Genomic DNA, 24090 nt, shown 5'->3' with positions numbered 1-24090 from the left:
CGGCCTTGACCGGAACAAGACGCGAAGGAGAGAGCGGGGCCCACCTCACCATAGACGACGACAGGGCTCTTCGCGTCGCTCTGGCCCTTGCCCGGAGGGAACTTGGAGGGCAGAGAAGAGGAGAGAGGCCATGTTGCTCTACGAGACGAAGGGAGGAGAACGTGGCGGTGGAAGTTCCCCCCGGAAGCCCCCCCCCGATCGCTTCCCAACAGCCCTGCTGGGTAGGCCAGGCCGGGGGAGGGTCTTTCCTGCGCATTGGTCTCCGTTTCAGCTTGAGTGTGGGGCGGGGGCTTTCATTAACTTTAACTAAACTAATAAGTATATAGCTGCCTCCAGAAGCTATGAGTGCTCCAACACTGGAAATTTTTAAGAAGAGACTGGGCAGCCATTTGTCTGAAATGGTATAGGGGTTTCCTGCCTGAGCAGGGGGCTGGACTAGATGACCTCCAAGGTCCCTTCCAACTCTGTTGTTGCTTATATATAATTTATATATCTAATTTTTCATATCATCTCTATACCTGTGTCTCTATCTATCCATCTATCTCTATCTCCATCCATTCACCTATCCATCTATCTACCTCTATCCATTTATCTATCTTATCTATCTATTGGTATCTATCTATCTCACCTTTATTATTACTTGTAAATAATTTGAGGTGGCGAACATAAGCTAATCCTCGTCCTTCCTCCTCCACAACTCTGCGAGGTTCTTGTGGGAAATGTAACCCCCACCCCCACCCCTCCTTTGCCCTTCCTGAAACATCTAAAACCACCAAGCTCAGAGTGCACCAAGGACCCCTTGTTGCCATCCTGGCTTCTCTGCATCTGGAAACTGCAGCACCCTAGAGAGGTTTGTGGTGACCCCCAGCCAATAAATGAGTGTCTTGTTTTAGTCGAAGCTTTACCAGCTGGGTTAGCCGAGCTGATTATGACGGTCCCAACTGCATTGGATCTGTCGCAGAGATCTGCAGCGATCCAACCAATGCAGAACCAAGAACTGTTCCAGAATCCACTGGCAACATGGGATTTTTCTTTTTTTCATGTACATCACATGGGGGGAGATAAATTCATCCCCAGAAGACAAAACAATTACACAATGCCAGGAAGCACTTTAGCACAATAGTAGCATCAAGATTGGCTCTTTCATCAACATTTTGCCAGGGTGCCAGGAGGTATTTGGCAACACGGGGAGAAAAAAAATGGAACAAAGAATATTAAAACTGGCAAAAGTGTTGAAGTTAATCCCAAAAGAGAAGATGGGAACAATGGAGTTTCTTGAGCCACTGACAGCAAGATTTCTATCCTCCCCCTAAAAAACTGTTTCAGGAATAAAAGCAAAGAGCTTAAGGTTTTTTGGGTTTTTTTTAAAAATCAGTTTGCCTAAAATCTTTGCATTTCAAAGTCGGGGGGGGGGGGGGGACAGTCAGTGGGGGGATGATGAAAAGGAAGGGATGCAAAAATCTGATTTTTCACAGAAGGCTGCAGGAACACTGCAGCACCAATGAACCCGCTGGTCCGATTTTAAAAAAATTAAAATCAAAGTAAGATGGTTGCCATGGCCACCCTCTCCCCCCCCCCTGTCCACCTGCTTCATCTGTCAGATTTTTCTAGAAATGAATTGCCATGGCAGTGGAGACAAGATCTAAAAATAATACCACCCTTTCATCTACGAAAGCATCTCTCTCCCTCCCTCCCTCCCTCCCCTCCCTCCCTCCCCGTCTCCCCACCCCACCCGCCCACCCCGTCTCATTTTACATAACAGCAGAATTAACAAAAGGAGGGTGTCTGAGTAGGCGAGGGGAAGCAGCATCTTGCTGGCATTGACAGGAAATGTTTCCACACAGCATAAGAGTTGAAAGGGACCTTGGAGATCTTCTAGTCCAACCCCCTATCTATGCATCAGTATCTAACCATTATTTGGGGGTATTTTGATTTGTTTCTGCTCTGCCAAATTGTCACAGGTTAAACCAGACAATAAAGCAGTCTCTAAGCTTTTGGGCCACCGACTCGGGTTCTTTTCCCGAGTTTTAATCACCCTGCGCAAGCCTGTGTTCGAATTCTACACTTAAGGCTAAGATTCTTGACTCTTGAAACTGGGATCTCTGTGAAATTAAACAAGAGACCCATTTAAATGTGCAATGCGAGTTTAGACATTCTCCTATTTAAAAGAAATTCAGGATGTGCAATTTTGCCAAATGGGACCATCCCCTTGGGCTCTTCTGGGTTTCTGAGGACTTCTGCTACATCACTCCGCTGCTAACCTATTTGTTTTTTAAATTTTACTTATTAGATTTTTTAAATCCCACTTTTATTATTTTTTATAAACTCATCACTTTCAAAATTCAGGGTTTAAACCAAGCTGGTTTTCTCCCCCAATTTCTTTTCTTTATAGTTTGATGCTGTATAGCAGGGGTCTCCAAACCTGGAAACTTGAAAACATGTGGAACTCAACTCCCAGAATTCCCCAGCCAGAATGGGTGACAGGAATTCTGGGAGTTGAAGTCCACATGTCTTCAGGTTGCCAACTTTGGAGACCCTTGCTAAATAGGTACCAATATTCTCCTAGGATTAACAAAAACTAAAGCTGACATCTCAGGGTATCAGATTTTGGTATTTAACTTCTCTTTTGTTAATAACAGGTCACAAGATTCTGTCTGTCCGTGTTAGCAGATGTGCAACAGGGCAGCAGCACACTGGAGACGAGTTGTGGAGAAGGTCAGAAACACAAGGTACTGAAAACTGAGGTTGTTTATATACTGTCATCATAAGCAGGAAAACAATATGGAAAATTTGTTTCTGTTTTTAATGGGGACTTAAAAAGACTTGAGGAAGAATTGCCAATTGCATAACCAGCTGTGGAAATTATAGATACCAAAGATATTTTATTTAAAGGCATTTCTCCCTCTCCCCCCCCCCAAATTTTTGCAGTTCAGCAAGTACAAACACCATCTTCTCTCCCTCCCCAAGGCCACCAAACATGTAAAAACTGACCCCCCCAGCAATGTACCAAGAGTCCCATCCTGCTGAGCACCAGCTCACAGGGGCTTCTTTCTGCCAACCTCCAAAATCCACAGAAGAGGACGCAAAGCTTTTGCTTGTTTGTCCCCAAGCCGAAAAAGGGAAAAAAGGGCTGCGATTAATGTGGCACCAGACGAAGGAGCTCAGTTGACGAGGGTGGTCCGATGGTTCGGTTGCGTGTCAGACTCTGGATTTGTTCCAGGAGGGAACAACATGGAAGGGACGTTGTGTTCCCCACACCCACTTGTCTCTCCTGCCCAAATCTCCAGGAATTAGAAAATTATGGCTGCGGCGCTCCTAGCGGGACAGGCAAGGGGGCTCCCGGCTAGATGTCCAGGAGGTCGTGTGCCCCACGGGCAGCACACCCTGCAAGCTGCAGAACTGGAATTCCCGCACCAAAGTCTGCATCTCCGGCCGCTCCGGACACCTGGTCATCTTGGCCCCTGGAAGGGCAGCGCCGGGGTGGCCCCTGGGTGCCCTGTGGTCAGCCCAGAGGGCCGGGCCTGCCGAGCCGAGGGCGCAAAAGACGGTGTGGGTGGCCAGCCAGTCGAGGGGGGCACCGGTGGCCGTGCCCAAAGCCGCCGGCCGCTCTCTGCTCCTGCCTTCACCCTCCTCCTCCTCCTCCTCCTCCTGGATGGAGCTGAGCCGGGGGGCGTTGCGGCCGCGGTCCGGCGGCGGCCGGTAGGGGCACTTGGCGTTGAGCAGCCTGCGCAGGGGCGCCAGCGGGACGACGGCCTCCCCGAGCAGCTGCCGCCGGAGCCGGCGCGCGTCGCTCCGCCGCTGCAGCCGCTTGAACTCGTCGAAGGCGGCAGCCGAGGTCTGCAAGAGCAGCCGGGCCGCCGCCTGCGCCTTCTCGGCCCGCGAGAGCAGCACCGCGTGGCAGCGCAGCGCCACCGCCTTGTTCTTCACCTGGTGCCGGTAGACCCAGGCCAGCACGCGCGGGTGGCGCCGGTCGGCCCCGCAGTAGGTGATGCGGCGCAACAGGTAGGCTTGCCCGGCCCGGGGGCGGCCCTCCTCGGCGGCGGCGGCCGGGCGCAGGTGCAGCCCCTGCGGGCCCAGGCTGAGCCGCACGCGGGCGCCGCGCCGGCCGGCCTGGCTGCGCGCCCAGAGCTTCTCCACCGCCGCCTCGGCGCAGCCCTCGCCCTTGGCCTGCAGCGTGGCCGCGTGGCCCAGATAGCGGGCGCGGAAGGTGGGCTCCTCGGCGTTCAGCCGGGCCGTCCGGCGCCGGCGGCGGAAGAGCCCGCCCAGCGCCCCCGCCGGCCACAGCTCCGGGCAGGGCCCCAGCAGGCCGGCCAGCAGCGAGGCGCAGCTCAGCCGCGGCGCCCAGCCCTTCCCCGGCCGCTTGCGCTCCTCGCGCCCCGCCGGCGCCCACTTGCTCCGCCGCCAGGGCAGCAGCGCCGCCGCCGCCGCCATCGGGACCGCCGGCCGCGCCCGCCGAGCAGCGCCCGCGGAAGGTGGAGAGGCGGCGAGGCACGGAGCCGCCGCCGCCGCCGCCGCCTCTGCTCCGCCTCCCGGCCCGGCCCGGCCCGGCCGCGCGCCGCTCTCGCGAGCTCCCGTGTGGACGCGCCCGGCGCCCGCCCCGCTGCTTCCCGGGAGCCGCTCGGGACCGGGGCGACGCTGCCCTCCCGGGCCGGCTCCGGAACGGCCTTCCCACGAGCCGAGGCGACGCGAGAGCCCGGAGGGCGACGGCGGCCGGCGTCGGGTGGGAACGAAAGGGGGGTTACGGGCGGGGTCGGGAGCGCCCGCGTTAGTGGAGAAAACCGGGCGGGGCACGTTAAGTCAGTTGCAAGAATACCGAGATATTTTCTTAAACGCGCCCTCCCGGAGAGGATTTACAGCAGAGATTTCAAATCTCTTTGACTCCAGAAGCCGTCTCTGGCGGTGGATCTTGCGGGGTTCTCGGGCCCCCAGGGACGGGGGCTGCCCAAGGCTTTAGTTGCCCACAAGTGGGGGCCGAGGGGGTCGCCCGCCTGGCCAGCCTACTTAAGGGGCGGTTACCGGCGGCAGGAAGGTGCTGAAGGGACAGCTCCCCGCGGGGGTCCTGGAGCGCCGTTCTGCCCCGCTTGGGGGACTGCCAGGCGAGAGCCAGCTCCTTCGGGACGGCATTCCAGATGTTTGGGAGGTGCAGGCTCCTTATGCCCGATTCCCAGCTGTGTCGCTGGGTCTGTACTCCACGCCACCGCAAGGGGAATATTGATCTCGTTGCATCCGCCGGACGGTTTAGATTTCGGAAATGTGTGTCAATCCAGCCAGTTGTGGTGTATTTAGTAAGCCAATGCTGAACAAATGATGTCTCGGTGTGACGTTTTAATCAGCCCTCGCTTGTGTCCGTGCGTACATCCAACCTGGGGGGCCCCACCGCACCCTTTGCGCGGCAGGAGGATTCGGGCCTTGCTGTCCGCCTCCCTTGTCGCAGATCAGCTGGGCTTGGTATCCTAGCAACCCAGCCCTCCAGGCTGCAATGACTTAGTGGGTTTTCGTCGCATCACATCCCCTGGCAATCGGGGAGGTGGATTTTGTTAAAAGGAGACAGCGAGTTCCTTGACTTTGTGGGTCCCTTGTGTGTTCTTTCGCAGTCACAGACCCCGGGAGTCACACAGTCCACCTCTCTGCCGGAACCGATTGTCAAAATAAAGAACAGTTTCTAGTCTGGTTCATTGTTTGCATCCTAAATAAAAAGGAAATTTAGGAAAACTGAGGGAAGCGAAGAAGGAATGAAGGGAAAGGAGGGAGGGTGGGGAGGAAGGAAGGAAGCTGAAGCTGAAGCTCACCGCAAGGGGCTTCAGTCAGCCTAGCCGCATACCCCCACCCCAAAAGCACCCCTTATTTCTGGAAAATTGTCTTGTAGATCCACTTCTGGAAGTTGGCTACGGCTGTGTAGACACCGGGATACCCGGGCCTGGCGCAGCTGTGTCCCCAGGAAACAATGCCGAACACCCGCCCGTCACACACCAGGGGCCCCCCGGAGTCACCCTGGGGGGGGAGAGAGAGAGAGAGAGAGAGAGAGAAGCTTGGCAACAACCCACAGATTTCCCAAGGAAGCCTTTTTATTTTTCTCCTGTTTGTTTGCCCAAGTCCCCCTCCTCCTCCTCCCCCCCCCTGCAAAAAGGGCTGACAGTCCTCGGACAGCCGAGGCACTTTGTGGAGCCAGATTGGCAGGCACCAAACCGAAACCTCCTCTACCTGGCAGGCGTCTTTTCCTCCCCGGCCAAATCCGGCGCAAATCATGTTCTTGGTGATGTAACCGGCGTACGAAGCGGAGCTGTTGCACTTGCAGGTGGAGACGAGGGGCAGGTGGACGCTGCGGAGGGTGTCCGAGGTCCTGCCCCCGATGGGCGTGGTGTAGCCCCAGCCAGAGACCTGGCAGAAGCGGCCGGCCCGAACCTTCGTCCCTTGCCGAGGGACCGGCACGATGGAGACGAAGGGGCTGTAGGCCACCGGGCGGCTCAGCTGGCGGGCGAGAGCACAGAGACCCCGAGCGGGTGTTGTGGTGCAAGGAAGCACCCCCATTTGCTCCCCCAAGGGGCCGCACCAGCTTTGGGCACACTGCAGGGGTCAGAAAGTGGCCTGCCGGGCTGAGCCCACCTCCTCCTTCCTTCCAAGAATTCACTGGTGAAGCGTCGGCTCTCTCCCTGCCCTCCCCCCTCCCCGATCGGCCTCTGAGCCCCAAACCCCAAGAGGCTGGGGTCACCTTAACCAACATGATGTCCGCATTTTTCGAGGAGGCGCTGTAATCCGGATGGAGAACCATGCGGGCCGGCCGGAAGATCTGCTCGGTGCCCTCAAAAGTGGACAGGGAATATTCCCCGGCCACGATGAGCATCTGGTCCGTTCTGCCGGAGAGGAAACGGGCATTGGACGGTGGGAGGTTTCCGCTGTGGGGCCAGAGGAGGTCGGGGGCTGATGGGAAGGGAGGAGGTAACCATGCGGGCGAGAGGGGTCTTTTTATATTTAATAAGGAACATGGCTTTGTGAGTTGGTCTGCTGTTTGTCTAGATAGCATTTCTCAATCTTTGCAACTTTAAGATGGGTGGACTTCATGCTGGTAGTCCTCAATTTACAACAGTTTGTTTAATGACCGTTCAAAGTTATAGTGGCAGTGAAAAAAATGACTTATATCCGTTTTTTCACACTTAGGACCATTGCAGGTCATGTGACTGTCGTGTGGCCAGAATTCAGACACTCGGCAATTGGTTCATACTTTCGACGGTCGCAGCCTCCTGGAGCCACGCGATCCCCTTTTGCGACCTTCTGACCAGAAAAGTCAGTGGGGGAAGCTGGATCCACGTAATGACTGTGCTACTAACTTAACAACTGCAAAGGTCCACTTACCAAATGTCTCACTTAGCCACAGAAATGTTGGGTTGGACTGTGGTTGTAAGTCCAGGACACCTCCTCCTTACCTCGTCTTGCAGTGGGCAGCGGTCAAGACCCAGCTGCGGCTGACCAGCGCCCCCCCGCAGAAGTGGAAGCCCGTCTTCCTCTTCAGAGACACCAGATACCTGGAGGAGTGGGGGGCCATCACGTAGCCCCCAACGATGCGAGGGGCGTCCGTCTCTTGGTCTGCGGGGAGGGGGAGGAGGTCAGCAGTCCCTATTGGCCTCTCTAAGGTGATGGGCAGATGCTGCAGGCCCCATAATGCCCAGCTAGCAGAATCACAAGCCCTCCCTGGTCCCTGAGCCCACCTCCCCAATTAACCCCCTTCCTGCAATGTGGATTATTTCCTCCCCCCCACCCTCCAGTCCCTTTCTGGTGCTTCCAGTGCTCTAATTCACTCCACCTTTTTTCCAGTAAAAATGATTTTTTATCTTCTCTGAAGGAAGGTTTTTGGAGGCCACGTTTACATGTCTTTCTGTTCTGGGCATTTTATTGTGGAAATCTTCCTGCTGAGATTTATGCTGCCGTAGCCTTTTAAGGTTAAAATGGAATGTGCTTTTATTTCTGGATGCTGTGATCTGACACAGGAGTCAAGCTGACCCCAGTGACAAATTTGTAAATGAGTTGCATTTATACAACTCAACTGACTGAGTTGAATCCATGGGGATTCACAGTAGGGATATTGAAGGAAGGAACCCTCTCTCTCTCTCTCACACACACACACACACACACACACACACCACACACAAACAAACAGCACCTTTTTTTCTTGCTCAGGAGATACACACCCATTCATTTATTCTTTCAGAGCTGTTCTCCCCCACTGTTTCTAGCCATTTTTACAATTTTGCCACCTAAAAATGCCCTTTAATTGCCAGCTATCTTCCTGCACTTCCGTCTTCTCACAAACAATTAAGCAATTGTCTGCAGAGTTATGTCTTGCTGCCTGCCAGGATGTTGCTTTGATTATTAGTTTCCTCCTGGCCTTTCCTAGTGGGGAAGGGGAAGGAGGGCGCCACTCCAAAGCTTCTTTTCCTGGGTGGTGGGAGGTTGAAAATGAAATGAAGAGTGAAGGAAAATGGCCTTTTTCTTAATTTAGATGGGCAGACAGGCAATATTTTGAGGAATGAGGAAACGTTTCCTTTTTTTTGCCATTCACGACACAGGCCGGTCAGCTCTTGCGGCTCAAGACTCGAAGAGGCTGGCAGATTCATACCTGGCCATTCCTGTCCGCCTCCATCCCTGGCTGAAGGGGATCCCGTGTGGGGCCTCCCCAAAAAATCCTGTTCCGCTGCCCCAGTTTCTGAGCCAGTCCATGGAGCTGCGGTAAGAAAAGGTAGGTCTAAAGCCCTGGGCTCTTATAGGCTGACGGACAGAGCTGCCCATTTCTCTCATTCCTTCAGTCTGCCCTGCCTTCCATTCTGAAGGAGCGAGAAGCATCCAAAAGGAAATTCAGAATGAAAACTTGCAAGTTTTTATTTTTCTGAATCTCCCCGTGTTACTAAAGCATTGCAAGAAAGTAGAAAGCCACGTTCCTAACCCGTGACTTTTTAAAGATCGTTACTGTGCAATAAACGTATTCTTCATTGTCCTTTGAAAAGGCTTTATTAGGACTATAAATACAGAGAGATAATAATCTCAGTAAAGACTGCTGGGATTAGCCATTGAATCTATCTTGATTTAAGAATATGGGGAAGATGGATCACAACCAATTTTTTCCCCCTGGCTGTAGTTACCCAACAGTAGTGAAATTCCAAATGTTTAAGGAAGGAAAAAAAGGCAGGGTAGAGGGGAGAAAGACGGACTAATCACCCAGTGATAACACCTCATTTGTAAAACAGACCTTATGAGCTATAGTAAAACAAAAGAAAAAAATTCCTAAGCCCATAGTTTCCCAAATTTGGGGGCCCTTCTGCAGGATCAAAACGAGCACCCCAAAAGGCAAAAAGGCTTTGTGATGTGTGACTAGTGGTCTCGCAAAGGGGGAGCAAGACACACAAATGTCTGCCCCCTCCAGAGCTTGTCTTAGTTTCTGCCTTTGGAAGAGAATTGGAAGTGGATAGTTCCGGAAACAGGGAAGCAATATCTGGGGCAGTATCTGGGCCTCCGAGGGCAGGAGCCCCCTTCTGAGTGAGGGTCAGGGTTGATGGGGGTCTAGAGGCTCCCCTCTTCATCTTCCTCTCATCCCGTCTCTAAGGATTATGGGAACTTCCTCCCACCCCCCGGGATTTAAAAGGAGGGAGCCCCTGGTACACAAAAAGGATGTGCCCTTCCCCCACCCCACCCCACCCCAGGCACAAATCTGGCATCAGAGTGGATGCAGATTAGACAGACTTGGCCAAATGTCCCTGTTCAGATGGGTCTGCAATGCCTCTGCCGAGAATCGGGCGCCAGGCGCATGGAAGCCCGTCTGGGACAAATCACTCACCGGCCAAGGAAGAGAACAGGAGGAGCAAAAGCTGAAGTCCTGGACTGTGAGGTCTCATCCCACTTTACTACTGAAAGCATCTGTGGATGCCCCAAATCTGTCCCTTTCTTCTCCGTCCCGGCTCTTCTTTCCGTTTCCATAGCGATCCCCATCCCCAGGAGCACCATCAATGGTCCACTGTCCCGGAGGTCCTTCAGGGCACCGGCCTGGCAGCCTTCTCAGCTTCCTTCTGGGCCCTGCCCTCCATTCAGGCCCAAGCTCAGGTGTCTCGGCAGACGTGGGTGCTCGGTGGCATCCTGGAGGCCCCGGCATCCCTGCTTGGCACGGAGAACGGAGCATCTGCGCCGGGCAGCAGAACCAACGGTGCACAGCCTGAAAAGGGATGGGGCCCCGCCCTCCGTAAAGATCAGACGTGGCTGCTCATCCCTCGTGCAGGTGGAAGTCGGGCTGCTTCAGTTCCCGATTCCAAGTTTTCCTGGGTTCGGGAAAGAACAGAAATGTACAAAAATATGATGTCGGCAAAAAAAGGGAATGGCTAAGGCTGTCCTGCCATTGTTTCCAAGCGAGATTCTCGATGGGTTAAAAGAGGTTGCTTAAGCGTGGGAGAGCGGGTGTGCAGTCCTCATTTTACAACAGAGAGGCACCATTTGGGGCCAGATCTGGCTCTTGAGTAGCGTGCCGAGGACCCCTCTGCCCAAAACCCGAGCGGGATCAGGGCCAGCGCCAGCTTCGACTGACCCGACGATCTCTTTGGTCACAATGCAGCTGAGACTGAGACCTGAGAGCCCTCCAGGGCCCGGCTTCACTTCTCACTCGGAGCCTCTGCTTCGTGACGGCAACATTTAAAACCAGGCCAGGAGCGCTGTCTCCAGCAGCAGCTTCTAGCCAGTTTATAACTCGTTGATCATTGCGCTATGCTCCGAGTTTTAGCGGTAGAGCATCCAGGCGCTTAAAAATGAGGCAGTTTCTGAACCTCCTTAATTTGAACTCCCAGAATCCCCCGGCCGTTTAGAGAAGTCACGTTGGGAAGAAGGGTGAGTGGGGCGGATGAGACCGGAGAAAGGGATGCCAGCCCTTCAATGCAGGGTTTGGGTGGTTAGGAGGAGGAAAGGGCAGGCCTGCCCATCCCTCCATGCCAGGCAGGATTGGGCATCCAGAAAACCAAGCTAGGACTCGGGAGTTTGGAGGTTGTGGGTGCTCCATCGCTGAGGGTCTTCGAGAAGAGACCGGACAGCCTTTTGTCCTGAACGCTCCGTGTCTTCTGCTCGAACAGTGGGGGATGCTGTGACAGTTGTGAGGGCAAGGATTGCGACGTGGAGTCGCACGAAGCCCCTGCAAGGTGGGGCGGTTCCTGTTCCTGTTGCTCCGGGCGTCCGTCGCTGTGGGGCAAGCAGGGAGGGGAAGGAAGGAAGTCCCAGCCTCCTTGCTGAGAAATGATGACAGACGGAGGACGGAGGCAGAGAGTTGACTGCCGGGCCAGTTGCACCCTCTTCCGAGAAGGGGGAGGGGATCTGGGCCGGCCTCGGTGGCCACAGGGCAGCGGAGAGCCTGGCACCGTCTCGAGGGGGCCCAGGGCAGCCGGGTCCTGCAACGGAGGAGAAGGGGCCCCTCGGATCTCAGCCTGGGAAAACAGGTGTGTGTTGTGTATCCAACTGAAACTTTAAGGTGGGCACAGAAGTCAATCTAAAGATTAAGCTGGATGTTTTCAGCCGACTGCCACTCGCTTCATTGTTCTTTCCTTCCGTCTGAATTCAAGGAAAGAAAGGGGGCTGAGATTCTCAGGTGTGACAGCTGGGGATATCTCACCATGCTAGTCCTCCTTAAGGTCTGTGCCTGGGCCATTAGCCTCTCCCAGCGGGGAGAATCGAAATTAAACAAATGGCGGAGACTTTAGGTTCTGGATGAAAGCAAAGACGAGAAGCGGAGCCGGAGAAGGAGAGGTCAGCTTGACCAAATTAAATTTTCCTTTGTTTTCACCAAACTCCTCTCCCACAGCCTCCGTGCTGGGCTTTCCCCCCCCCCCTTTCACTTTCTGCCAAGTTTTGCAGAAAAAGGTTGCCTTGCGGGAAAGAAAAGGCACCGTGCAGGGGCGGTTAAACAGTCACTTGTTCCAATTCTGGAACCCGTTGAACAGTAACTAGGAGAGCCAGCGCAGCTTTGCCCTTCGGCCTGACTCGGGCAGGGCCCACGCAGAGTGGGGCCTCTCCAGGAGGCCTTAGCCAGGCAAACTGGGACTGTGCCCGCCCCAGCTCGCCCTGCATAAATCCAGGAAAAAGCTGGGCGGAGAGGGGGAGAGGGATACAGGAGGACTTCCTCAAGCCAAGGCAGCCGCCTGCATAATTTTCTCCAGGGCAGCAGCCCTCTTCAGGTGAGGATGAGTGTCCAGCCAATAGTGAGTAAGAATACCTGATTTAGAAAAATGCATTCCTAGCCGTGCGTGTCGGGGAGAGAGAGAAAGGAGGGTCACTTCCCCCTTTGGCCCTCCAGCGATTGCTAGATTGCAAAACCATTTTTATATTTCTTAACCAAGGGAACTGCTAACCGCAAAGCAAAACCACTTTCCACCAGAATCACCAAAGCAGGGCCGGGTTTGGTCTTCTCCTGCCCGGCCAGGATGATGCAGTGCCAGCCTGGCGCCTCTCCTCTCCAGCCTCCCCGGAAGTAGCCTGGAGATCGGGGCAGGCCGGCCGGCTGCCCTCTCTGGCCCCCATTGGTCTGAGCGGCTGGGAAGGGGCAGAGACCGCCCCTCCTCCCCCGCTTGCCTCCCTCTTTGCGGAGAGTCCCTAGAGAGATTTCCCCAGCTCTCCTTGGCACAGCCGCCGGTCTCTTGCTACGGCTGAGTTGGCAAAGCAGCTGCCAGGCTTCTTGAGGCAGGGAGAGCCACCCCACCCTGCTTTTATCCTCCTCCAGCAGCCAGAATTGAGGCTGGGGGCAGAGAAGGGCCAGGAGGCTGAGGGGGCAGTGAGAGGGCAGCCGGGGACGGTGCCCACCCACCGCCTTGTCCAGGCTAAGGAGAGGCGAGTTTCCTCCCAGCGAGGGCGGGCACAGGGAGAGGCCAGCCTCCTTCCAGAAAGGTCCTCGATCAAAGCTTGAAACTTTTTGGGTGGCAAAACAGGAAAGAGGCCCGGTCATCTTTGATGCTGCTTAGGCGCTGCCGGAGGGAGAGAAACACTCACTGCCCGTCTCTCCTTTCCTTCCCCTGGTGCCGCCGGGATTAAGCAGAGCTCCTGGCCATGGCGCACGAGCAGCTGGGCGGCCCCAAGGCCGGGCTTGAGCCAGAGGTGGTCCAGCGTCTTTTGGGCGCCTGTCAAGATGCCAAGAGGTTTGCCTACTGTCCCTACAGCAGGTACCCCGTGGGAGCGGCCCTCCTGACCGCAGAGGGGAAGATCTTCACAGGTGAGGAAGCCGGGAGCAGTGCCTCTCGGCCCACCTGGCCCAGAGAAGCGGGGTGGGTGGGAGCAAAACAATGGCCCCTTCTAGGCAGCCGAGCTGAACCCCCAAGCCCCCCGTGTTCACCATCGTTGGCCCCAGACCGCAAAGGCTGGGTGGGCCAGCCGAGATGCATGAGGAACTCTGCCAAGGGGGCTTCAGGGAACATTTCTCGGGCACCGGCATGAGCTCCGGCTGGCAAGGGATCCTGGGAGACGTGGTTTAGCTACATCTTGTTTTAACGCCTCTGATATTCTTGTTGCCCCGCCAGGTTGCAATGTTGAAAACGCCTCCTTTCCGCTGGGCGTCTGTGCCGAGCGAACGGCCGTCCAGAAGGCCGTGTCTGAAGGTCACACAAAATTTCAAGCCATGGCCATCAGCTGGTAGGTGGCCATCAGGCCCACGGCGGGTGGGGTCTCTGCCAGGAAGGCTTTCAGTGGGCATAAGCAGGAGATGTTTTTAGCTGGGCGGTTTACAGTTTGAAGCGGAATATCACGATGCAGAAGGCTGAACGTGCTCATTGGTAGACGATTGTGGATATCTGGCTAGACCTGCCTTTCAGGAAGAAAAAAAAAAGGTTACTATCTTGAGCAGTAAAACCACACAGAAGCCGGTCTCTTTGTGTGCCAAACACAGCTTGCACCCTCCTTGCAATACAGGGAGCAAACATAGCACCCATCTTGTAGATTTAAAAAGCCACAATGTAGTCGATTTCTCTTGGGAATCAACTGGAGCAGAAAGCCCCTTTTGTGGACTGAGCAGGGCTAGTGTGGGGGGGGGGAGAGTGGCCCCCTCAGGGCATCTCTTGGAGGTTGGGGAGGGGGCTTAGAGGATCCTGCAAGCCCCAATCATATGGCTTGCCGCAGATTGAGTGCATTTCCCAAGCCAAAAACCGTAATAGTTCAGCGAAGAAGAGAAACGCCAAGACGAGCCCAGCCTGGTGTAATATTGGATGTAGGGTTAGGGTTCTGGGATCCAGCGAGAGAGTTTTATCTTTTCCTTTCCTTCTTTTTTTCTTAAACAGCGACAGCCGAGAGTCCTACGCCGTCCCGTGCGGAGCTTGCAGACAAGTCCTCCGAGAGGTGAGAGGCTTTACCCGCCTGCCTTCCGAAAGGCCCCAAGCAGCCGCCTCACTAACTGAACGGCAAGGAAGGCCAGAAGATGGGGCAAAGCTGGCTCAAAAACTATCTGGCTTAGCAATGGGAATTTGTGGGTGAGATGTGGTTGTAAGTCAAGAACGGGTTTTGCTTCCCTAGTTCGGTCAGCAGTGGGAGATCTACTTGACCAGGATGGACGGAAGATACATCAAGAAGAGCCTGGAGGAGCTTCTGCCTTTCTCTTTTGGTCCAGAACATCTGAAGATCTAGGCGGAAAGAGCCAGCCCCAGAGCGGCTTCATGGTTTCTCCCCACCCTCCCGCCCCCACCTGACATCTCCCCAGTTCATAAAGCGGGCACACCTTCGCCTTCCTTCCGAGCCTGCCCTCAAAAGGTAGGCGGTTGCAAAATTCGGATCTTTGCATTCCCAGGGGCCGCTGCCCGTGCGATCGGGATTGTTGGCCTCGTTTCAAAGGTCTCCAGAACTTTGGACTGGGCCTCCGAGAGGCCAGGGGCGATTCTGGGCTCTTGGCCCTTGACCTGCAGCCCTGCCTTGCGCCAAGATAAACAGCTCTCTTTTTTGAGTCCTTTGCCTCCGTATTCTTTGCCTCGCCCTCCAGAGGGTTCCTCCAGCCCCTCCCTCTGAGGAAACCCCTCTGCCCAATTTTGGTACCTCGCTTTTCAGGGGGTGCCTTCAAATTAGCCTAGGTCCGTGGCTGGGACGGCGAGAAGAGTTGATCAGTGGAACGGCTTCCCTCCAGAAGTTATGGCTGCTCCGTCACTGGAAGCTTATGATAAAAGACTGGACAGCCTTTTGTCCGGGATGGTAGAGGGTCTCCTGCTTGGGCAAGGGGTTGGACTAGATGTTAGGGTTAGGTCACCGTGATCTCACAGAGCAAAATGGACATCGCCAACAAACCCGGAGCGCCTGGGTGTGGTTAGGAGGGCACTGACTTTTCTAGGCTGCCCTATCTATGTTTCCTGGTAAAATACATGGGGAAATCCCATTGGAGGAAAATTCCACTTATGGCAGCGATGGCGATGGTGTCCAAACTGCAATCCAAAACACACTTGCATATTGTCGTGTTCCAGGTGGGCGTGGCCCATTGGGTGGGCGTGGCTCTGATGCTAACGGTGGGACTGAAAAGTTCAATCCATGAATTCACACTCGGATGTGCTGGATTGTCGGCTTTTCTTTCTCAATTTTGCCCTGAGAAGCTCGTGATCCGAGCCGCAGCCAGCCTCCAGGTCTTGTTTTCACTGACTGTAAGGAGCCGCTGCGTCTTTGTCTGCAAAGTAGATAATCCATCTGATTTTGGTATTGACCCTCTGGGGATGTCCATGTGTAGAGTCACCTCCTTGGTTGTCGGGAAAGGGTTGTTGCTGCCAGCGTCCCCTTGACAAAACTCTGTTGGCCTTCGCCCTGCTTCCTTTTGTTCTCCAAGGGCAAATTGGCCTGTTATTCCAGTTGCCTCTTGACTTCCCAATCACCATTCCCCTATGATGAAAAGGACCTCCCCCTCCCTCCCCCTCCCTTGGATTCGAACCGAGATCACCTTGTTGCTTTTGAGGTTATCAGAAGACACAGCGCATTCATTTACTTTTGTGCCAGCTACACAACACGTTTTACAACCTGCCTGAGGGATGAAGCTGCACAATCCAAGGTGATGCCAAAGAAAGCTGGAAAACCGCACCAGAGACTCACGGCTGCCCCGCTGAGGATTTCACAATCCATCGGTTGCGGCAGGCAGAAAGAAATAGTGCCAAACCCACAAGCCCTTTGAGTCACAAGGTCAACGAGATCAAGAGGCGGAAAACTATACCGGGAGTTTCCAGAATGGTCCTTAGCGCTCCTGCGATACACGCACAGGATCTTGGAAGATGGCCAGTGATCCCCTCTAGTGCAGTGGACACCGTCCCGGGGAGGCTTGGTTGGGTTTCACCCTGACCCTTTCTTCTTTTTCAAGAGATCTTCTCTGAAACCATCCAGAAGCCCCCTCCCCTCCGCCCCCTTTCTCAGCATCAGGACGACGTCACAGCTACACCCAGTTGCAAAACTTATGCCTGGGACAGTAAGGACGAGATTAAGAGTACGGAACAATTTTACCTGGCCTTTTGACTTTGGGGTGACTTTTGACACCCGTGGCTGCCAGGTGCTCACCTGCCGAGCAAACGCATCTCTCCATTGCCTCGAGGGAAGGTCCCTCTCCCCACAGCCCCTCACCTCGGGCCCTACCTGCCTCCCACGCCTTTCCCAGAAAACCCTCTGCCCTTCCGGCCAGGGAGCAGAGGCACAGCAGATTAAATTACCCTGGCAAAATTAGGTCAGTAGGAGGGTTAAATATTTCATTACAGAGATAAAGGAGGTGATTGCAAGTGGAAGATGATAAGGGCAGGATGTGAATCCTGCAGGCTTTAACTCAGCACCTGATCTTTCAGGCAGCAATAAACAGCCGGGCGGATCCACGTGCCTAGGCCGGACTGGGGCAACGTGGCAGGAGGGCGCAGAACACAGGTGCAATGCTCAGTTCAGATCAAACCCTAAGGAGATACACAACAGTCCTCAGCTCACAGCCATTCATTTAACAAGGTTGATTTGGAGTCGTGACAGCCTTGGAAAAAGTGACTTACAACCTGTACTCTCACATCCGTCACACTTCCCCCACAGATATGAGATCACCAGCTGGCAGGGAGGCCTAAAAGTGGCAATCGCACGGCCGTGGAGCATCCAGGCCCCATCTGAGAGCACCTGGCCAGGGGGCGCTGGGACGGCTAGAATCTCAGGGATCAGTCATAAGTACCACCTGTTTGGCATCATCCTAACCTCAAATGGCCACTGAATGGGTGTTGTTAAGTGAGGACTGCCTGTACAGTTTTTGGGGACACGGATAGTGTCATTCACATGGGTTTCCTTCAACCCTCAAAGTTTGAAACTATGATTCAGCAAAGCCCAGAAAATATTGTGAGTGTTGGCCTTTCCTCACCGGGCATCTCAGAGACACCCCCTATTTAGACCAAGGTTACGGAGGTAGAGGCATTGCTTTTCATTCCGCCCCCCCTCTTTTTCCTCCCCTGCTGTTGAGCGGCTTCACTGGAGGGTTTGCCTGGCGGACGGGGCCCCTCCACCCCTGCAAACTGCCGGCAAACGTTCATCCCGCAAGGGAGGCAGCCAGTCGCCCCTAGACAGGAGAGCCCTCTGGTGGATAGAGGAGGTATTGCAAGCTGCTGGAGGAAGCCAGAACGGACCATTAAAAAGCCTGAGGCGCCTCTTCCACCAGACCTAGGGGCTGGGGCGCTCCATTCCTCTGGCGTGGCAAAGTTCTCTGGGGACCGACTGGAGAAGGATGTGCGGTGCCACGAACGTGTTGCTTTCAATTGATATGCTTGTTTTGGCACTCGCTCCAAGTTAGTAGATGCCAAGGCAACACTCAGCTTTGTCCACGTTAGAAAGACGGGAGGAATCAAGGCCTGGATCGGACAACTGGCTTAAGGAACACCAGCACAAATATGGCCCCCGTCCAGAGCCACGTTCTTGGCAACGGTCATTTCCAATGGGCTTTCCTTGGAAATGCCTTTGAAACACGGATGATGTTCCCTAGTTGGGTACTGAAACGTCTGCAAGGTAATAGCCAGTCTCAGAGAGCACATTACATTTCATGGATATGACAAGGCTCGGGAGAAACAAACACACCACTGGCCTTATCAATCTACTCTTACATACCCGCTTTACTGGAACGTAATATTATCATAATCAAGATTGTTTGATCTGCTAATGACATCCGATTGCTCATTGCTTCCGAATCTTGCCAGCAAGGCCGCCTGTGTGTGATCTTGCCAAGGGATGACAAAATGGGAACCAAGCATTGAGCTCTGTTGTCTTCTACAAGGGGTAGGACTTTTGTTCCAGTCTGGAGCCATGCAGGGGTTATACCTGCACACCTGTCCCTGGACTGGGGGCACTTTGCATCGCTTGTGGGGAGGGATGTTCATAGCTCATGGCCAAGAAATTCTCCAGTTGAGGACCACAATCATAAGACTGTTTTCAACATAGCACAATTGCAACAGCAAGACTCGATAGGAAAGGAGCGAGATGACGCATCCGTCATTTTTAAAATCTACAGAACGTTGGGGATTCAACCCTCATAGTAACCAGGTGGGATTTCAGTGCCCTGCTGATGGCAGGAGAACTGCCGAGAAGAGGTTGGTCCAAAGGGAAGCTTGTAGGATCCCTGCACAAAGGGGTCTACCTGGACACCTGGCCCTCTTTCCGGCTAGTTGTTTTTGTTCGCTGCGAAGTCGTGTCTGACTCATCACAACCCTATGGACAACGTTCCTCCAGGCCTTCCTGTCCTCTACCATCTTCTGGAGTCCCTTTAAGCTCACGCCTCCTGCTTCAGGGACTCCATCCAGCCACCTCATTCTCTGTCGTCCTCTTCTTCTATTGCCCTCCATCTTTCCCAGCATCAGGCTCTTCTCCAGTGAGTCCTTCCTTCTCATTAGGTGGCCAAAGTATTTGAGTTTTAGCTTCAGGATCTGGCCTTCTAAAGAGCAGCCAGGGTTGATCTCCTCTAGGACTGACCGGTTTGATCGCCTTGCAGTCCAAGGGACTCGCAGGAGTCTTCTCCAGCACCAGAGTTCAAAGGCTTCAATTCTTTGGCGCTCAGCCTTTTTTATGGTCCAGCTTTCACTGCCATACATTGCAACTGGGAAGACCATAGCCTTGACAATACACATTTTTGTTGACAGGGTGATGCCTCTGCTTTTTAGTGTGCTGTGTAGATTTCCCATGGCTTTCCTCCCCAGGAGCAAGCGTCTTTTAATTTCTTGGCTGCAGTCCCCGTCTGCGGTGATCTTGGAGCCCAGGAAAATAAAATCTGTCACTACTTCCATTTCTTCCCCATCTATTGGCCAGGAATTGAGAGGGCCGGATGCCATGATCTTGGTTTTCTTATTGTTAAGTTTCAACCCAAGTTTTGCACTCTCCTTCTTCACCCACAACAAGAGGCTCTTTAGTTCTTCTTCACTTTCTGCCATTAGAGTGGTATCATCTGCATATCTTAAGTTGTTGATATTTCTTCTGTCAATCTTAATTCCAACTTTTGATTCATCTAGCCCTGCCTTTCTCATGATGTGCTCTGCATATAAGTTAAATAGGCAGGGCGACAGTATACAGCCTTGCCGGACTCCTTTCCCAATTTTGAACCAATCAGTGGTTCCGTGTCCAGTTCTCACTGTTGCTTCTTGGCCCACATATAGGTTTCTCAAGAGACAAATAAGATGGTCTGGTACGCCCATCTCTTTAAGAACTTGCCACAGTTTGTTGTGATCCACCCAATCAAAGGCTTTAGCATAGTCAATGAAGCAGAAATAGATGTTTTTCTGGAACTCTCTAGCTTTCTCCATGATCCAGCGTATGTTGGCAATTTGATCTCTTCTTTCCCGCTGCATTTCCTAATTCGACAGCCTGTCATAGAAAACAAGGATGGACCCAGTGCTGCCTCCCATCACATCTTCCTCTCTGCCTTGTCCTTCCTGTAGGTGTTTCCATAATGGGCGGGGAAGAGAAGATCAGCATCCTCTTATCAATCCTGGACCATCTATTTCTCCATGGATCAGCTATTCAGCTCCTCTCAGCCGCCACGGACAGCTTGGCAGAGGAGGAGAAGAACCTGCCGCAGGCGAGGTGCAATGGTGTCCTACGGGAAGCGCCTGGCCTGCCTTCTTGTCGGAGGCACCCTCTACCCAGCCGTCTTTCTTCTGTCGGCCCTTATCCAATGCAGAGGAACTGTGTTTCCTCCTGGGATCGATCAACCCCTGAAGGCCCGCTTCTGTCAGACGATGCTCATCACAGGGTTAATTTTGGTAAGGTTTTCCTTCGTTCCTTTTTTCATGAACTGGGACAGAAGAATTGTATTGATTTATCGATTTCTTTAAAAATTAGAATTGGTCCAAATTCATGGACACCTCCATCAATGGAAGAGAAATGGATTCTTGGCTTCTTGGGGATGGAAGCTGTGAAGCTGACTGGTTCACCGTCTGTCCGGATTTGGAGACCTGAAGGAACAGGGTTTCCCCTCTGTAAAAGGCAGTATTCCCCCACCTGAAGCCCTCCAGCTGGGTGAGGTGTCACCTCCCATCAACCTTAGTAAGCTCCCTTCAATATGACAGGGGACTCTCTCATCATCATTGGCATCCTTCGGTCTGGAGAGACTCTGGAAAGAGGTCCTAAAGCAGCATCTGGTGTGGCTAAAAAGGCTAATTCAAGAGTGGCGGTCCCTCCCAGACTGAGTAAGCTCCCTTCAATATGACAGGGGGACCTCTGGCTTATGGATATTACTCCAATTTGTAAAGTTTAATGCCCTGCCAGAGCCTTGACCTGCTACAGCCTAACTCACTGTAATTTGGGCGCTTCAGGTATGTGTTGAAGGGAGAAAAACAACATCACAGCACTTGAAATGCAAACTCTGCCTCTCATCCACGTACAAAAGGCACAGAGTGCGGGTGGGCACACCGTGATGCCCGTTGTTTCATTCTGAAGGACCATGCTCACTCTGGGCCGAAGATTAAGGTAATCTCCCAAAATTAAATTCTCCTCTTCTGTGCTTTGGCCAACAGGGAATTGTTTTAGAGGAGCTGGGTTTGTGCAGCGCCCTTGATCTCTTACGGTCTTGGACTAATGGAGTACCTCCGTGCAGGGATCCCTCCCTTCTCATTCAGAACCAGAAATTTGATGGGGTGCCAGTGAGGATCTATTCGTCCAGAAGAGCGCCAACTGCGAGAAGAAAAGCTGTGCTTTACTTCCATGGAGGGGCAGGCGTTCTCGGAAGTGTCGGTAAGGCCACAGAGGCGTATTTGGAGAGCTAAGCCAAGAAGGTTAGGCAATCTCAGGACAATATCAGCTGGAACCCTAAAAATGTCCAAGGTAATGGAGAAACCCTTTCTGGACGGTTGGCTACCAAAACGGAACCCTGAGATGCTCATGAAGTCACCTGGCGTTCTACTCAATGACTCTCCCTCTTTGTTTTCCTCTCTGTGTCTCTGTCTCTGTTTCTCTCTCTCTCTCTCTCACACACACACACACACACAAACACAGAAAAAACTGAGGAAGAATCTGACCTCTGAACAAGTATCCCAGAAGCAAATAGGAGAGCTGAGCAGTGACCAAGGGCAACCTGGGGCGGGGGCTGACGGCTTGCCTTCAGCAAACCTCCCTCCGAGGCTTCAGGCAGGGAAAGAAAATGGCTTGCAGAAATGAGTTCTCAGCCAGCACAACTCTCTGCTGCTCATTTCAGATGCCTACGAAAGAGTCCTGCGCCACGTGGCCAAAGAGGGCGATGCGATCGTGGTGGCGGTTGGGTGAGTGTTGCCCTCCGTGCCTCTCTAATCTGCAGCACTGGGGCGGGGGGGGGAGGGCGATTGCCCAAAGTTATGGTCCTTTTCAAAAGAGAGCAAGGATTGAATTCATCAATGTACCAGGAATCCATAATAAGCCATTTTCTGCCCCTTTTAGGTATGGACTCGGGCCAGAGAATCCTTATCCAAACCAGTATTCTGAGTGTCTGACGGCTGCTGTCTACCTCATGAAACATTCAGAAAATTACGGGGTGGACAGTTCCCGTATTATCATTTCCGGAGACAGTTGTGGGGCTAATTTTGCCACGCGCATTTGCCAGTTACTGGTGGACCGCAGAGACCTTCCCAAGGTCCACGCCCAAGTGCTGATCTATCCAGGTCTTCAGGCCTTGGACCTCTCTTTGCCATCCTATCAGCAGAACTGCAGAAGTCCACTCTTGTGGAAAAAACTGGTCGCCTACTTTTGCTGCCGCTACCTCAACAAGTCAACTTCCTTTGTAAATGAAATTATGAAGAGCAGCTACGTCCCCAAGGCCACGCGACTGAAGTACCAGAAGTGGCTGAATGCCAACAACATCCCCGAACAGTTCAAAGTCAGGGGCTATAGAGAACAAGACCACGCTTTGTCTAATTTCAACCCTCAGCTCCACGAAGAAATGAAAGAGGTGCTCTCCGAGACCTTTTCCCCCTTGTTGGCCGAGGATGCCGTCATCTGCAAGCTCCCTCAGACCTTCCTTTTGACCTGCGAGTTTGACGTCCTTCGAGACGATGGGCTGCTGTACATGAAGCGGCTGATGGACAACGGTGTGCCGGTAACCTGGAGCCACGTAGAGAACGGCATGCATGGAGTAGTGGTCCTTTTTGGCTACGGCATCCTGTCCTTTCCTTCAGCAAAAAGGATCGTCCGTGATGTCACCGATTTTATCAGACGCTTGTAAGGCTAAAATGAAACCAAGAGAGGGACCTCATCTTTTCACCTTATTCCTGAAATGCAGAGAATTAGGAGTCCCAGACTTGGGCTCCCCTTTGGAAAAACTGCTTGAGTGCTGGTCGGTGAACCCTGAACCCGCCTCCCCTCCCCCGGAATGCAGCTCTGAAGATCAGAGAGGCTCAGAAGAGCTCCTGAAAAAGATGGTCATCAGCTGCCCCGAGGCCCAGTCCCCCAACGGCAAAAAATGCATCTTCAATTCAGTCAGAAAATTCCCATCCTCGGGAGCTGGGGCGTGTGTGTCTTCGGAGAGAGAGAGGATGTGCGGAAGGCTCCCCTCCAAAGAGACCCGCAGGGCAAAGAGGCCTCTCGCCTCCAGTCCTGCCCCCCATGGTGGGCCGAGGGGTGTTGAGCAAGGGGACCATCCCAGATGATTGAGGCAGGGCTCCGGGAGGGAGGCCACGTGGGGCAGCTGCAGAAATGCAAGAGGCCTCGCTCTGACTTCTCACCGGGGAACCTTGTAATTATGCTGATCAGGGCACAGCGGAGGCCTTGCGGAGGTAAACAAACAGCTCCACGGGGATCCTTTCGCCTCTCCTGGGAAGGCGATCCTTTCGCCTCTCCTGGGAAGGCGCCCTGTTCAACTCGCTGCTCTGATCAGCAGCGCCTCTCCTCGCCTCACCCTCTCCTCGCTCGGCTCCCCTGCCCACCAAGACGGTACGTCTAAGCCCAGCATCTGAGGTGCCGCGTCCTGATAGCACCAATGTTTGGATCGTGGCCACTTCAGGAAAGGATGGAGGCAAACTGCAATGTTTTCACAACTCGCCTGTTCGAGAGTATATCAAAGGGCCTTATGGCTCGGGGAAGCCAACCGCAGCCACGTCAACAAAAGAGGCTCTCTCGACCTCCAAACTCCGAGGGGACGTTCGGGTCTGAAGGCTGACCAAATGCCAGCAGGGCAGCCAAGGCTGTTACGGAGCTTCCTGCTCTGCTCTTGGCCCGGGCCGGTTACGATGACCTGCCCCAGGTGGAGATTCCGCCGGGGACTGAGTGGCCTGCGCAGCTCTCTGGGGGGTGCGCTGGAGTTGGAAATACCCCTTTTCCTCCCATTTATGCCGGTGCTCGTTGGATGAACTCCCTTGGGTCAGGGTTTATTGAGGCCCACTCCCTTCTTTGCATCAACAAAACATAAGAGGAGAGGAAGGTCAGTAGAGCCTTGCAAATGTTAGATTATGACGCCTTTTGCTTTCCACGCTTGCTGCAAGGAGCCCTAGTGGGAGTGGAAGCCAAGAGGCCGAAAGAAGCACTGCAGCCCGGGGCCAGCTCGTTCTGACTCAAATCCTTGAAACCTTAAAAGCTTGTCTTTCTGGAAAGCCCGCTCTGGTTTAATAAAAGTCTTGCCTTATTTTGTATCCTTCTGCCCTCTTCTCTTCTCGTGCTTCTCCTTCAAGGTGGCTGGAA

The 24090-nt window shown here is 53.7% G+C and overlaps 4 protein-coding genes across 5 annotated transcripts; 2 read left to right on the top strand and 2 right to left on the bottom strand.

Moving 5' to 3' along the window:
* The first annotated feature begins 65 nt into the window (after positions 1-65).
* On the top strand, positions 66-14935 carry CDA (cytidine deaminase). 2 transcript variants are annotated; one of them, XM_081341159.1, is made up of 7 exons: positions 66-221; positions 2640-2729; positions 8562-8731; positions 13046-13219; positions 13524-13635; positions 14277-14334; positions 14509-14935. In XM_081341159.1, the coding sequence occupies exons 2-7, from the start codon at positions 2671-2673 to the stop codon at positions 14617-14619; spliced, it is 684 nt and encodes a 227-aa protein (XP_081197285.1). In that variant the 5' UTR covers positions 66-221; positions 2640-2670; the 3' UTR covers positions 14620-14935. The 2 variants fall into 2 exon arrangements, with proteins under 2 accessions (XP_081197285.1, XP_081197286.1); XM_081341160.1 differs by lacking the exons at positions 66-221; positions 2640-2729; positions 8562-8731 and adding an exon at positions 10147-11456.
* On the bottom strand, positions 2930-4431 carry FAM43B (family with sequence similarity 43 member B; the record flags this gene model as incomplete). The annotated part of the gene is made up of 1 exon (XM_081341253.1): positions 2930-4431. The coding sequence occupies one exon, from the start codon at positions 4429-4431 to the stop codon at positions 3316-3318; it is 1116 nt and encodes a 371-aa protein (XP_081197379.1). The 3' UTR covers positions 2930-3315.
* LOC308675950 (trypsin-3-like) lies at positions 5842-8057 on the bottom strand (the record flags this gene model as incomplete). Its single annotated transcript, XM_081341626.1, has 5 exons — positions 5842-5991; positions 6202-6468; positions 6710-6851; positions 7422-7703; positions 8044-8057. 5 exons carry the CDS (start codon positions 8055-8057, stop codon positions 5842-5844), a joined length of 855 nt encoding a protein of 284 aa, XP_081197752.1.
* On the top strand, positions 14613-24041 carry LOC308675670 (arylacetamide deacetylase-like 4). Its single transcript, XM_081341146.1, has 5 exons — positions 14613-14742; positions 19887-20210; positions 20964-21180; positions 21641-21704; positions 21859-24041. The coding sequence occupies exons 2-5, from the start codon at positions 19956-19958 to the stop codon at positions 22637-22639; spliced, it is 1317 nt and encodes a 438-aa protein (XP_081197272.1). The 5' UTR covers positions 14613-14742; positions 19887-19955; the 3' UTR covers positions 22640-24041.
* Positions 24042-24090: the final 49 nt, after the last annotated feature.

This window comes from Vipera berus (genome assembly GCF_964194415.1).
Source record: "Vipera berus genome assembly, chromosome: 17".
NCBI lineage: Eukaryota > Metazoa > Chordata > Lepidosauria > Squamata > Viperidae > Vipera > Vipera berus.
Note: the sequence above shows the minus strand (reverse complement) of the source record. Positions and strands in the feature narration are given on the sequence as shown.